The sequence below is a fragment of the Salmo salar genome, chromosome ssa29, assembly GCF_905237065.1.
Source record: "Salmo salar chromosome ssa29, Ssal_v3.1, whole genome shotgun sequence".
NCBI classification, from domain to species: domain Eukaryota; kingdom Metazoa; phylum Chordata; class Actinopteri; order Salmoniformes; family Salmonidae; genus Salmo; species Salmo salar.
In genome coordinates this window covers 16031386-16048011 of record NC_059470.1, presented here as the reverse complement: position 1 = coordinate 16048011, position 16626 = coordinate 16031386, and the positions used below count along the sequence as shown (strand labels likewise).

Here is a 16626-nt window from a genome sequence, read left to right as displayed (position 1 = left end):
TCAATTGGCAAGAGGCTGGAGAAAGCATCCGAACGAGTGAAACAGCACCCCTCTGTCTCTCTACATGTAGGCCATCTATCTGATGCTGTCTGGTCCAAACAAGTATTACATTGTTGCCGTCTGTAGCATTGAAGGCATGGGAAGCCAGTGAGCACATGGCCTCCCTTGACAAAAAAAAGACACAACATTTGCCAGTCAGCATTGAGTTAAACTGAGCGAGCTCAACTATGAATGGTCCTGGCGAAAGAAAAAAAAAGTGTTCAAAGGAAGCCTGCTTGGATTTGGCGTCTCTCCTATCAAGTTGCTTTGAGAGCATACATCATTAACAGAAACAACTTGAACTGTTGCATCTCGTTGTGTTGTTGTCCTCCAGTGGCTAGCTAGTTTAAATTGGCCCCTAAATTAGCCATGGATGGAGAGACGGATTTGGACGGTTTTACTTAATTCTCTGTACTGGCCAATGATTATTACGGTGGTTCTGATCCAACCATTAATTCAAATATTGTTGTGCCCCTAACCTGAGAGGATGGAAGTTCAATATGTACAGTAGCTAGATATAAAAGGCTAATGTTAACTAGCTAATGTTGCCCGTGAATGGAAGTTAGGCTAGTGAGCAAATATTTTAGCCAGGAAGCCTAGGACAACAAAAAATAAAAGCATGTACTGTATGACAGAGTGACAAACCATTTTGTCAACATAAAAAAGAGGAGGACGGCATTGGCGTTTCTCTACAAGTAGGGTGAGTCAACATGTTTTTCTACTTGCATGAACACATACACACGTGCGCAAACAGAAATCAGAATCATGGATAGCCACATCATATTCAGCTTATGTTGATTGGACTAAATTGTTTTTGGTATCTTTTAGTTGTCACTGCATTAGACTAAGCAGAGGTGATATGATGATGTTGAAATGTTGAAGTTGAAATGGTGCTGGAATAGTGGAGGCAGCTCCTGTTATCTTTGCGACTTGCTGTAACTCTCCGTGGTTCTAAATCAATAGTTGTTAGTGGGCCGAAAATGTCGAAAACATTAACTTGCTTAAACATGCTGTAGGTCATGTAACCGTCTGTTACATGCAATATGCGTTGTGGGCTTCACTGGACAGAAGTTGCTGTCCGGTTTTGTGATGAAACAAAGTGGTGGTAAAATGTATTCTGCCGCTGTCTTCTTATTGTCATGGCCTTTAGGCATATATATATCACAGTCGCAAGGCATATGAATTAACAGCAAATAATGCAATAATCCCAACACACTTTTTTTGGGGGGGGGGGGCTTGGCTTCCCCAACGATTTTACCCATGCACTGCTGGGTTACGTTTGGGTTTCGACCTGAGAGCACAGGTAGGTGAGATTCTTCCTGACATCACTGAAATGGATCAATTAGCTCAGTTGATGAAGTGAAATGTCTTGTTGCAGATATTTTCCTACCTATTGAGGGCTATACCTTTTTGCAGCTTGGTTTGAAATGCAAGTCATTCCCAATTCTCCATCCGACAGAACAAACAGCTGTTGAAATCTGCTCTGTGTGTGGGGAAGGAAGGGAAGGTGGGGCGCAGTGGACCTGTCTGCCACTTTCAATACAGTCCCTTTGCATTAGCTTGGGAAATGAGAAGTGTGTATGTGTTTGTGTGTGTGTGTTTGTGTGCATGTGTGTGTGTGTGTATAAAAGTGTGAGGGGCCGGGAATAGTCACAGCACTCCCCCACCACTCTGACTAGGTGATTGATGCAGGCTGGGCCCGGAGTGTGTTGAGCGGCGAAGGAGGCCAGACGGAGCAGCCTGCTTCCCAGCTACCTGCCATCCGTCACATGTGATCTCAGCAACATCGGCCCATCGGCCAAGCCAGGAGTGGGATTACCTCCAATGGGCCGTAAAATGGTCCGTTTGGACAAGATACATAAACCTTTCCACACAGGGATAAGGAGCTTTAGAAGCACAAGTGACAGAGAGTTGGATGCTAGGTATTATATGGCACAGTATATGGATGTATACTGATATGTATTCTGTCATACATTCTGTCATACACTATCGCACTTGCGGATGTATAGAGATTCCTACAGTATGCAATGTATTTCAACTATTAATCATAAAAGAAAAGGTATGATGCAGTGGTTGCCGTAGGTCTCCCTACGAGCACAACTGCTCTTTGTTTACAACACAGCTGTGGCAGCTGTCAATCCCCCACTCTCTGGCACGCTAATTGCCATGGTGACATGTGTGTGACCGGGAGCGAGAGCCTTTTTATTGGAGAGCGTCATGCTGTCACGCCAGAGGGGGGCCGTCGGTACCGAGAGCCTATGACAGGGTAGCTATAGGAGACAGAAATAAACGGTGGACACACCAGTACAAACACATTATACAAAAAGTATTGCCTGCAGGAAAACTTACACATATGGTTCAGGGTATATGGCTCCAGAAATATACTGTAGAGCTGGGACAATAAACAGAAAAGTATTGACACAATAGCCACTTATCGAGAGTATTTTACTAATATAGATAATCACAGTAATTAGCTTATACTAGAGAAAAGTTTGAAATTAAATAAGTCTGCTAATATGGGCACAAACACACACTGTCATAAGGGTCGTGAAATGGAGACCAAGACGCAGCGTGGATAGTGCTCATTTTCAATACTTTAATGAAGACACTTGACAAAATAACAAAACGACCAACACAGTCCCATCAGGTACACTTAGACTAAACGGAAAACAACTACCCGCAACCCCAAAGGAAAAACAGGCTGCCTAAGTATGGCTTCCAATCAGAGACAACGAAAGACACCTGCCTCTGATTGGAAACCATACCCGTCCGAACATGAAAACCAACACATAGAAATAGATAACTAGAACAACCCACATAGAAACAGAAAACCCAAAATACATACAAAACAAACCCCCCTGCCACGCCCTGACCATTCTACTATGGCAAATTACCTCTTTCACTGGTCAGGACGTGACACACACACACACACACACACACACACACACACACACACACACACACACACACACACATACAAACACAAACACACACACTTTCACATAACATAAGAGGGTCTCCTCATTCACCTCTCTCTGACATGGAATGGGGGGGGGGGGAAACATATTGCGATTGTGCTAATTGATGCAGAAGCCTTCCCATTTCCACCTGCTCAGTAGGTGCACTGCTCGATCATTAGACCTTTACCCATAAACCCCTTTCTCTTTGAATTAAGCCCTCACTCCTCTGGTCAAACACAGCGCCTCATCAACTCTCTAATAGGATGTGGACTGAGTGATCCCTCCAAGTCTTAATGCAAAGCACAGAGGAACGTAAGCTCATCATACAGTGGTTACTGCTGAGGAATGTATACGGTATGTATAGCATGGTATTTTGGGAGGAGTTAAAGGGACATTTCTAAAATGTTCAACTTCATATTCATCATCTCCAGCACCACCCCGCCATGTGAAAATGGTGCGTTTCAATGTTTTGTAATAAAAAGGGTAGAGGAATTTGTAGACAATTGGTAGGCAATGCCTACTCATAATTGGTTAAAATCACACCGATGATGTCATTGGAAACACTTATTTTACTCTATATCTTCTACTACAAAACCTAGACACGTGAAATGTTCACATATGTTGATGTTGGGGTGGTGCTAAAGTTGATGAATATGAGGTTTCAATATTTTGAATGTTCCCTTTACGGTAAAGAGGGGCTGTGGGTGTTATCATGGCGAAGGAGAGTGATTGTGGACCTCCATATAGTAGACATTCAAAGTAACACTGGTAGTTACATGATAATGATCTTCATAGTGATAACCGCTATGATGTCCTGTCATAAACCATTCGGCTCGCTATGGCTACACCAATGACAAGGTGACATTTCAAGATTTGACTTATCCCATAGTTTTCATGAGATACTGAAATAAGATTCAGCATGCTATAACCTTCATACATGTAGCATTTTCAGGAGGTGCATGGATTTCTATGACATTTAAAAATGCAACATTTGCAGGGATGACGTCGAGGTGTGTGTGTGTGTGTGTGTGTGTGTGTGTGTGTGTGTGTGTGAGAGAGAGAGAGAGAGAGAGAGAGAGAGAGAGAGAGAGAGAGAGAGAGAGAGAGAGAGAGAGAGAGAGAGAGAGAGAGAGAGAGAGAGAGAGAGAGAGAGAGAGAGAGAGAGAGAGAGAGAGAGAGAGAGAGAGAGAGTCTGTGTGTGTGTGTGTGTGTGTGTGTGTGTGTGTGTGTGTGTGTTTCAGCTAAGATGCCAGCTCAGACTACAGTACGTGTGAAGGCTCAGGGGAAATAAGAGGATATTAAGCCAGTGCATGTTTTGTTTGACAGAAGAGAAAAACAACAGTTTTGTGAGAATTGCTAAACATAGCACCAGCTTGACACCACACGTATTCTCATTAGACACATTCAGATAGACACAAACACTCACAATCACACACACACCTTTGAGCAGTCTGGTCCGCAGAAAGCAATGCCCTGGGTGATGTCCAATGGCCAGCCTCTAAACGGTACTGAGATAAACACTGAGACCAAACACTGAGCTAAACAGCCTACCAGGCAGGGACTGTGGGGACTAGCACTGACAGCTTGTGACATATTGCTCTGATCATACACACATATCAACCCACACGTGCGCGCGCGCACACTCCTTAAACGTACAGTTGGCGTACACACTCTGATAAGCATAGGGGCAAGGAGAGCAGAGATGAGGAGAGCATAGGCAGAGGATGGACACGCACTCTCAGCCTTTTGACAGGCCCATAACAGCCCCAGGGGGGAGAAGGCCTAAATAGCTTCATGGCTGATATAATAAAGCTCAGGCCCATCATAATTATGCAGTGTGGTGAGATACTGATCTGTCCTCCACTGACCTGACCCATTGTCTCTCATCATAGTTAGCTCTTTCCTTTTCTATGTGCCGTGTCGCAATGACTTTTTTCTGAAGCCAACAGTGTATAGTTTCTTGTTCAGGTACACCAACAACTTGCATGTAACTACCAGCCAAGGTTAAAGATCAATTCCCATTCGTATTTAAACTCAAGAACTCTGGACTTACAGTATCTGACAACCCTTCTATCCCATACTTCCCTGACTGAATCTGTTTCCTTGCTGCTTTTGCTTCCTGCTTCATACACAGACATAGGAAACTAAAATGTGAAAGTATGCCTTGGGGCATGTGTATTAAAGTCTTCAAAGCATTTTCATGTAAATTCAGGGTTCCAACATTATCCACATGGCCAATTAACGGGACAGTGCTTAAGGAAGGCCCGTACAGACAAAGCTGGAGGCTACTGTTAAATCCACACGTGTTCTGTGATCTCTCCATGAACAGTATCACGGACAACAGCCCAAACTTTGCATTTGATGTTTTTAACTGGCTGGACCTGTGGAGTTATGGCCATGGGAAATTAGATTTCTCAGCAGTGTCCACTTTGGTCTTTGAGCTCTTCCAATAGCATTGGGGTGCCATTACCGTGCCTGGCTAATTCACACAATAAGGTCTGATACAAAAGTCTGGTTGCGCTAAAATGTTCTGAATTATTTTCTATCCCTTCCAGCCCAAATCTCACACGTGATGCACCCCAGTGTGTCATAACAGGCAGAGGTAATAATCAGTGTTGTATGCTTAATCCCAATCCCTTTGCTCAGTGTCACTGTCTGGCCCCTAATCAGTTGTACTGTAGATTGGGGGTGGGGGTGGGCAGAGGAGGAGTTCTCACAGAGAGGAGCAGGGGCCCTCATTTGTTGACATAGGGCCCTACTTGGGATGACACAATGTTTATAACGCCGGGGAAATCCCTCAAGGGAACAGGAGAATTCGCTATTTTTATCGAGCAATCTGGAACTAGGGCTGGAGATGAAAGAGTAAGCACCTTCTTTTTTTCATCCGTGTAGAAGGAAAACCAAGGCGGAGAAGCTGTCACTGTTAATAACAGATAAATATGTTACTCACTGACGTTCTGCTAAAATATCACCTACTTTCCCAGGGCTGCATGGGGGAGTATATGCTTTCCACTTCAAGAAAAAAACAAAGTAACGTCTTTGAGAAAGCATAGTTAGACTAGAAAAACAGACTGATTTTCTTTATCTCAGTTGATCATTGATGACTGTGATTAGCATTTTCCTTTTAATTTCTTGTGCGTGTGTTAAATGTTGATGCTTTGTTATTTATTTAGTATTTACAGTAAGTGTTCATACATTGTCATTCAATTTTGTCTCCTATTTAGTGCTATATCCAACACACTCGATGTACATTATCTGGTGCAAAATGGCTAGCTTCAAGCACCCGAATCACAAGTTTGGCATCATGTAGGCCTATTTGTGTCACAGGAACCCATGGGATCTCAACATTATATTCCACTTCATATTCAGAGAGCGCCAGCCTATCTCAAAGTGTCTTTGGCTGGCTTTTGTGGGAGCTGTCAGTGTAATTGCTAGATAATTGTGGAGAAAAGCTGTTTTCTCCTGCTCTTTGAAAGGTAATTTGTGGGTCTTGCCTGAAGACAAAGTCAACAAAAGCTTGATTAAACTGTTGATGTATTCAATAGTTTTTGCCATTGTCTGTGTTTGATGCTCATTTTCGGGAGGGCGCGGGTCCCATCACTCACTTACACTAATTCATCCCTTGTTTGCTATTTCAGCACAATCGATTTTGCCTCAACTAAAAGTGAAGTCCTTACCATACATACCCTTGTAGACCTTTAATTGGTTATCTCATTAAAAACACACTCAATTAGAGAGACAATGAATCCGATGTCCAATGACGCTACTCGACTAATGCTAATGCTAACACTGCAAAGCCCAACCCTTCGAGCATGCTCAGTGTGTCTCAGAGCTCCCCTTTGGGTGGTCACCCAGACGAGATCCAAACAGCATTAGCCATGTTATTTTGACACCCATTTTGGCTGGGTCTGGTTGCTACACGTTGCTGGTGAGCACACCAGATGAACTGTCCTGCGTTGACATGAAGATGGATCACTTCTTTTCACAGCTATCAGCGTAAGGCAGGCCTCTGTCTCATGCTATTACACTGAGGCCATGAGGATGCATACAGCATCTCTCTATGTGAACTTCGGAAACATTGAGGCCAATAAGACATCATCATTGGTTACCACCACCAAACTTTATAAATGATCAGGTACCTTGAATTTATAAGGGATTCTTCCCATAAATCCATTATAGCCTTACTAAACATTCAATGGATAGATATCGCTAAAAGCCTGGTGTTTCCGTATCCATCCAAATCCTTTTGTCATCTGTAGCCTGCCTATGAGTCTAAACAGCTTTTCAACGTTGGAACTGCGTTTTCCCAAATGTATCACTGAGAAAGATTAATGGAGCAGACTGAGGCATGTTGGTTTCTCATTCCTCTTCATGGAGTTTGTGTTAGCTCAGGGCAGCAGGTCGCTGGAACACAGATTGCCTTATTAATTCAGAAGCATTAGGGGGACAGGGAACACCACAGCGTGATAGAGATGACATTGTGAGGCAACGATAACCTTGTGAACCAAGGTGAGAATTAACCAACAACAAAAAAAAAACACGTTGAAAGAAAAGACCTGAAATGAAATTGAATTTGAAAGAAAAGACCTGAAATGTCAGAAGTGGCTTATCCACTCAGGAACGATGAAGTTGGTCGTGGCACACCGGAAAGACTGAGCATGTCTCCCAATATGTTTACTACCATGCTGTACACTGTCATACTCTATGCCCGTTCTCCGATGACGTTCCCTTGCGCATGTTCTTGTTCAGATGAGAGTGTGGAAAAAGCAACACATTTTACATTTGAGAAACATTCGCAGATTAAACTAGATAGCTACATAAAGCAAACACAAAAGTTTAACTTCAGAATGATCAATTAGCTATATGTGAATCATTTTAATCTAGCTAGCTAGCTAGTTTTACATGTATAAATTAAAAAAAATAAAAATAAGAATCCAACTGGGCAAAACCTGGTTGAATCAATGTTGTTTCCACGTCATTTCAACAACAAACATTCAATGTGATAACATAGACGGGTTGGTTGTTAAGCAACAAAACCAAGGGGTGCACAACTCTGGGGCAAAACAGACGGGTTGGCTTAGATTGTTTACAACATGTAAGCTATATTTCGTCTCTAATCTTTATTGAAAACATAAATACATTTGCACAATGAGCACTTGTTGTCTCTCAAATACATCGTTACAGTTGTTGGTTAGTTCGCTACCAAATTTTTTGCCATATTAGCATTGAGATAAAATCAGTCAAAACACCTCAAAACAAGACATGGTATCAATAACAAGATGAAACGAGCTGGAATGAGCCACTTACGATTCCCCCCATGGCAGTTTCTTGTTATTTTGCTAACAATCTGGCCATCCAGAACCACAACACGTTGACTTCTGCCCCATGGAAGCACGCATATCGTTTTCATGACATTGTCTATTGAATCAACGTGGAAAACGGATTGGATTTGCAAAGTCATCACCATAAGGAAATGTCCTATTTTTTTCACAACTTTCCACCTATATTCAATGAAATTATGATATTTTTTGTTGATTTCACATTGAATTCACATGCATTGACAACTCAACCAAATGTAAATCAAAACAAGATGTTAAATTGACGTATGTGACCAGTGGGATGTTTTGTATTCAGTATGCAGGGTAGATTTTCAACGTTAGCTACACATTTTCCATGGGTAGCTAGCTAGCTACCAATTCTTAGTCAGTTAGACTACGATCTACGCAGACTACTATGGATATTTTAGGCAGTTAAACATGTCAAAATGAACACAACATGTATTCATTAACAAATCATGATAAAATATTGATGTCCGACAACATACTGTACATAAGATGTGAGTGGGCAACTTTTCATTCCGAAGTTGTAGTTCATTTTCTCTCGCTTCATCTAAAAAAAACAGCCGCCATCATTTTCAATACATTTAGCATTATTTTTTACATGGTTGCGTCATATTACGAAAACAATCCTGGGAATATTTCAATTGAAGCTTGCTTCGATGCTTGCTTCTTAATGTGTACAAATGGAGTTCACATCTGAGAACTGTCCTCCGTGCTCTGGACTCAGACCATTCCCTGCTCCAATTAGTGTGATCGAAGCACGGAAGTATGCATACTGAGAAACACTTGAAGTCTCTGTTCCAATATCCACACTAGCATACAACCTGAATGAGGCAATGTGTTCGACATTCAATTTGATATCCTAGTATGGACATGAGGATGTAGCCTGAGACTTTATGTTACAAGAACAGCACATATCAAAACTCAAGTTCCATTAAATACTGGGTCAACTCACTGCCAGGTTTGAGGTCAATTCCATTTAAATTCCAGTCAATTCAAAAAGTATACCAAATTCCAATTCCAAAGTTTCCTCATTGAAAAGCATTGAAAATTGTTTGATTTTGAATTTCAGTGTACTTTCTGAATTGATTGGAATATAGATGGAATTGACCCCAACCCTGCTCACTGTTGCCTGTTGATTTGAGGCCAGCCAGTGCAGCCAAGCACTAGGTACGGACCATTTCTCCACAGCCAATCTCTGTGACTGAGAGCCTTGTGAAGCCTGCAGTCACTGTTATTCTGCTGGGTCAATCATTCAGGCTATGTGTCACTGCATCCACTGGGCTTCAGCAGCCAGTCCCTGAGGGCTTCACCACTTGTTCTGTGCAATAAGCTAAGTGATTGAGACATTCATCATCAACTTTATGTACTTGCATGAAAGGTGCCCCCAGGGCAAAGTTCAAGACTTTTGAAGAACACTGAAGCACACAAATGAAAGTGCCATTAGTTGGAGATGAAGAAAAAGTGAAAAGGGAAAATGTCAAGTATGACAGGTTCGACTCCTATTTGCTTCCCGATTGAAGGCCCATCTTGTTTGTAAATGTTTCTGCAGCGATAGCAAGTACATTATGGCTCACTAGTATGGCTGCAAACATTGTGTATCCATTAGAATATATATATATATATATATGCTGTATTTAATACATTAAATATGCATTGAGGCTTTACAACATTACTGATACTGTTATATAGAGATCCAATCGGTCCAAGTAGCCTGGCTGTTAAGCTAATGGATGAATCCATGCCTAGAATCCATGACCAAATTGATTGTCATATATTGTCCTTGACAGGCCAAGTAGCATTGGCATTGGCCTAAGCAGTCTGATTGATGCTTCCACCCCGTAGGCATTGGCCTTCTTGTATTCAACGGTGATATACATTTATTTACAAATGTTAACTGAATATAGCTTGGTCACCCCTTTTCCTAGCCTGGTGTACCAGCCGGTAATAGCTAGCTACAGATAAAGTTTGAGCAAGTTTGCTAAAGCAGGAAAAGAATCCTGCAGCAACAGGAAATGTGAATTATTATGTGGATTATAATTAATGGACATTTCTGAATGGATTGATACATTTTTCATAAAGGAAAATGAAGTCTGAAATTCCAAAGTGGAATCTACAAACTTCAAAAGCCTTATTTAACCTCAAATAAACTACAAGTTTTACATTTCCTGCATTGCAGGAGAGTTCTCCTGCTACAGGGTGATCAAATTAAGATCCTACATCTCTAATGCACCCTCTGGTAGAATGGAATGGAATTATTTGGAAAGGGTCCTCCTAAGGACCGCTGCAAGCCAGAATGTTGAATAGAATTACATTTGAACTTACTTACTGGTTGTCTGGGTGTTGGTCATTATGCTGCTTGAAATTTGAGACAATATATGCACATGAAAGTATTATTAAACCAACTTCTAAAAACGCTGGTAGTGCGTTCAGATTTCTATCACCTGAAGTATGAGTAAAACAAGCTAGCTATCACTGGCTGGTCCACCAGACTACCCTTTTCCCAATATTACTTCCTCATGCCTTGCTGTAATTTTCATTGCAAAGGAAAAGGTGCAACACTCGCTCACCTTCATCAGAGTTCTGTCATTTTCATAATCAGACCATAAGCAGAAATGTAAGCCGGAAGAGATAAAAAAAAAAGCTAACATCTGACATTAACTCGGGTGGATCTCAGAATTCAGAATGTGCAGGATGATTGTACAAGGACACTTGGTGGATGCAAACATTTCTATACAGATGTAAGCATGTTGATGTTGGAAGGAGAAGACGGTGTACTTTAACTGATCATCGTGGTTGTTTTCTGATTCTAAGAGGCCTCGTAGAAACTGTTCCTGAGCCACCATGCAGTGAAGCCCCTTTCATTACCACCACATCTCTTTGAAGACATTTATCTCCTTCATGACACATCTAAAAGACAGGCAAGGAGAAAAGGCTAACTAAATATGTACTTTTAGCAAACTTCACGATAGAGAACAAAACTGTGCATGCACGCACACACACAGACACATACACAACCACTGATTATTTCAGACATTACAAAGGTAAAACATTTTACGGCTTATGCAATCCACCGTATTTGTTTGGCAGTCAGTTATGTTACAAAACAGCTCCTTCAAATGCTCATATTTTCCCAGTCTACTTTACGTAAAGGTTGGCAAAAAATGTAAGATAGTGAAAATGATCAATAAGGACAAAAGCTGGATGAGTCAGTGGGAATAGATCGATTCAAACGGATATGGGGGTTGGATCTTAAAATAGCGATGTCTGGCAGAAAATAAACATTGGTTGTTGTTGTCGGGTTGTTGCTGTTTCTTTGGGTCTTTTTCAGACAGAGAGACAGACTGGGCCTCATTTTGTTTTTTCTCTCTGTGATGAATCAGACATCCGTCTGCCTCCATCTCAGTTTGGGCTAGTTGCATGGTTGGCTGGCCAAACAGCAGCTTGAACAGTGGGGTAAGATATGGGTGGGGTGCTGTATTAACCCCTTACATTGTCAAACATTTAATGAAGGGAAACAATCAATTACACTGGCACTATTGTTGTAGGAAAGGAGGAAAATAGCTAACAGAGAAATACCATTATTTGGATAGAGGGGGATACATTGATGATAATTGGGAAACAAGACACTTCAGTCGAAAAAGTACCCTTTGTCAAACAATCAATCAATAGCAAATAGCAAATATAGCTGCGAGCAGCAATGAATGGGGTTCACAGGATGACGGAAAGGACAGAATAGGAATTGTATGACAAAGCATTCTATAATGTAGGGACTATCTTCCTTTATGTGCAATCATCTCTCAATACCATTTTGAAAAACAGAAATACCTTATTTACATAAGTATTCAGACCCTTTGCTATGAGATTTGAAATTGAGCTCAGTTGCATCCTGTTTCCACTGCTCATCCTTGAGATATTTCTACAACTTGATTGAAGTCCACCTGTGGTAAATTCAATTGATTGGACATGATTTAGAAAGGCACACACCTGTCTATATAAGGTCCCACAGTTGGCAGTGCATGTCAGAGCAAAAACCAAGCCATGGGGTTAAAGGAATTGTCCGTAGAGCTCCGAGGCAAGATTGTGTCAAAGCACAGATCTAGGGGAAGGGTACCAAAACATTTATGCAGCAGTGAAGGACCCCAGAACACAGTGGCCTTACATCCTTCTGGAAGAAGTTTGGAATCACCAAGACCCTTCCTTGAGCTGGCCGCCCAGCCAAACTGAGCAATTGGGGGAAAGGGTCTTGGTCAAGGAGGTGACCAAGAACCCAATGGTCCTTCTGACAGAGCTCCAGAGTTCCAATGTGGAGATGGGAGAACCTTCCAGAAGGACAACCATCTCTGCAGCACTCCACCAATCAGGCCTTTAGGGTAGTGTGGCCAGACGCAAGCCACTCCTCAGTAAAAGGCACACGAAAGCCCGCTTGTTAAAAGGCACCTAAAGACTCTCAGACCATGAGAAACAACATTCTCTGGTCTGATGAAACCAAGATTGAACTCTTTGGCCTGAATGCCAAGCATCACGCCTGGAGGAAACCTGGCACAATAACTACGGTGAAGCATGGTGGTGGCAGCATCATGCTGTGGGGATGTTTTTCAGTGGCATGGACTGGGAGGATCAAGGGAAAGAAGAACAGAGCAAAGTAAAGAGAGATCCTTGATGAAAACCTGCTCCAGAGCACTCAGGACCTCAGACTGGGGTGAAAGTTCACCTTCCAACAGGACAATGACCCTAAGCACACAGCCAAGACAATGCAGGAGTGGCTACGGGACAAGTCTCTGAATGTCCTTGAGTGGCCCAACCAGAACCAGGACTTGAACCCAAACGAACTTCTCTGGAGAGACCTGAAAATAGCTGTGCAGTGACGCTCCCCATTTTACCTGACAGAGCTTGAGAGGATCTGCAGAGAAGAATGGTAGAAACACCCCAAATCCATGTGTGCCAAGCTTGTAGCATCATACCCAAGAAGACTCGAGACTGTAATCGCTGCCAAACGTGCTTCAACAAAGTACTGAGTAAAGGGTCTGAATACTTATGTAAATGTGATATATTTCAGTTTTTTATTTGTAAAAAATTTGCAAAAATGTATAAAAACCTGTTTTTTCTTTGTCATTATGGGGTATTGTGTGTAGATTGATGAGGGAAAAAAACGATTTAATTAATTTTAGAAGATGGCTGTAACGTAACAAAATGTGTAAAAGTCAAGGGGTCTGAATACTTTCCGAATGCACTGTATACATAATGTTTATATACCAAATTTCATGGCCCCATTTCCATCTGTTCAGCCCTTATAGTCCTATATGGTGCCATCAAGTAGGGTAGCGCGGCCGACTTTGAATGCAGCAACTAATCATTCTCAAATTCATTAGATGCTAGCGTTAGTGCAATAACTGGAAGTCTATGAGTACACATAGAATTCCAGGCATTGTGCTAATGCTATTTAGCATCGGCTCGCAAAACTACAGTACCTCTAACTTACTTCGTACTGGACACAGAGACATAAATCACGAAGTATCCCTTTTAACATGTCTCATTGAGACCAATGTCTCTTTTTCGAAGGAGCCCTGCATTACAAGAGCACCAAGCAATTACACATTAAAAGTTAGACACAAATACTTCAATTAAGACTGTGTTTTAAAATACAATTTATCATTGATCCAAATGCCCAGGTATTTATAAGAAAGGACATGCTCCTAGTTATCCAGCAGGTATAATTAAAATATAATTACAACTAAAATGCTTTATGTTGAGGGGTATTTTCCCCAATATTATTATTAGTTGAATGTTTGTGATAGTATGTCCTGATATGTTGAAATGCATATGAAATGTGTATGTATTAGCCATTGCTATTGAAACTGTGATCACGTTTTCACATGTATAGTCTCATATTATCACGTTGCTTTACATGTTGTCACATGTTATCACATTAACTTCACATGTACGATCACATTAAAAAAAATGGTTTTTGGAACACTTCACATGTGAAATTCGTGTTTTTTTCCCGTAAGGGTAAGTCTGGAGTGTAAACTCAGCTGTGTGAGGAACTTATAGGAACTTATATGCACAATACCTAGTTTGAAGGTACTCTGCCTATTAAGTTTATCTGCTTGTTATCTTGAAAGTCTATACAGTATGTCAGTGTTGTCAATGTCTTGTAAATACTAATGGATCCAGCTCACCATCTATAAATAAATACCACCATTTGCACCTGAATCCTACCTGACTCCTGATTCTTCACACCCACCTGACAAGACCTACACACCTCAAAACCCTTTTTATTTAGGGTAACAGTGGGATAGTTTCAGTGGAGGATTGTACAGTTTCTGTGTGAAACAGAAGCACGGTAATACAACAAAATTAGTCCTTGTTTTTTTTTATCACATTACAGCACTGCTGAGCACGTCTTTATTACATTGCAGTCCAATGTGCTATTTATAGAGGTAGTCTCCATCACTAGAGAAGCCCCACTCTTCCCTCACCTCTACTTTACCTCATACTGTAGCACGATCCTATAGAAAAAACAAGCTGTTAACTGTAACAGATACATTGCTGACATCGACTCATTGATGGCACTACAGTAAGTTCAGATGAGTACAGCAGCTGCAGGCAGCAACACAAGGTCTGAGGATAGCGGTGAGTGTCTATACTGGAGAAAAATACTGTACCGTCAAGGGTTTCTTTCTTACGGATTACTATCACATTCACAAAGCTGTCATATAGTTGTCAAGCTCCTATTACATACAGTATGCAAGGCCAGATTTATTACAGGGCCAAGGCCAGATATATTACAGGGCCAAGGCCAGATATATTACAGGGCCAAGGCCAGATATATTACAGGGCCAAGGCCAGATATATTACAGGGCCAAGGCCAGATTTATTACAGGGCCAAGGCCAGATTTATTACAGGGCCAAGGCCAGATATGTTACAGGGCCAAGGCCAGATATATTACAGGGCCAAGGCCAGATATATTACAGGGCCAAGGCCAGATATATTACAGGGCCAAGGCCAGAGATATTACAGGGCCAAGGCAAGATTTATTACAGGGCCAAGGCCAGATATATTACAGGGCCAAGGCCAGATTTATTAAAGGGCCAAGGCCAGATATATTACAGGGCCAAGGCCAGATATATTACAGGGCCAAGGCCAGATAAATTACATGACCAAGGCCAGACTGAACTGGGTTACTGTATCAACAAGCACAAAGAAATGACCGCATACAAACACAGAGAGAGAAAACAGTTGCACTAACACACATAGGCCTATTATTGTGTACACACACACACACACACACACAAACACACACACACACTCTCTGCCAGTCTCCTACTCCAGCCAACTGTCCATGGAGAGGTGGAAGTGCTCAGACAAAGAGACAAATTAATTATTCAAGGAGCTCCCTGCAATCCATTACATCACATGTATTATGAAGGAGTCTGATCTACAGTGCCTCTTAAAAATCTATCATTCCCAATGATGATCCTAAAACAGCAGGTTAAAGCATTATAACCATCGACAAAAGACTAGCTGATAGCTATAAAAACCTATTAAGTACAGTAGGTACAAAAATATAATAGTAAAGGCAGTCAGTGTACCGTATTGTTGTAGTGTAAAATGAGAAATGTGTTTATATGTTTCTGTACATGATCCAACTCTGGGATTATTGAATTTACTTAATAAAAATGTATAGTGAAATGAGTAAGCCTCAATTAAAAAAAATGGGACAAAATATAGGCAATCCAACAATACAATGACAGGCAACATAATGTGACTATCAAGTGCTGTGATACATGTACAACATCAATAAAATACAAGTATACTATCTGCCATTGATCAAGTGGTGCAATGATTCAGCATTTACCCATTCATGGCATTCAAGACATTGTAATGTGACTTGCCATAGGTCAGTGTACAGGTTTATTGAAGGCATGAATCATAAAACACATACACGCACACGCACACACATACACACATACACACACATACACACACACACACACACACACACACACACACACACACACACACACACACACACACACACACACGCACGCACACACACACAAATCAATCAGTCATTCATGCATCCATTAGACGTAGCTACCTCCATAGTAGTCAGGTTGCATCGATGGGTCCCAGCAAACCAGCCGTCCGCAGAGCACTGGTCGATGTCAACATCCTGCAGATTGACATCCACTCGAACCACACCCCTAAAACAGAGGAAGAAACAATGATGTATTACCAAAGCCCATTACAAACTATCTATCTGTAATACAGTATATCTGAT

At 41.5% G+C, this 16626-nt stretch overlaps 1 protein-coding gene across 1 annotated transcript in view; it reads right to left on the bottom strand.

Annotated features, from left to right (window-relative positions):
* gpr158a (G protein-coupled receptor 158a) overlaps positions 1–16626 on the bottom strand; it is a 102506-nt gene that overhangs the window by 63318 nt on the left and 22562 nt on the right. Inside the window, exon 2 of the mRNA XM_014181001.2 lies at positions 16444–16549. Within this exon, the coding sequence (XP_014036476.2) occupies positions 16444–16549 (106 nt within the window). The remainder of the gene's footprint in view (positions 1–16443; positions 16550–16626) is intronic.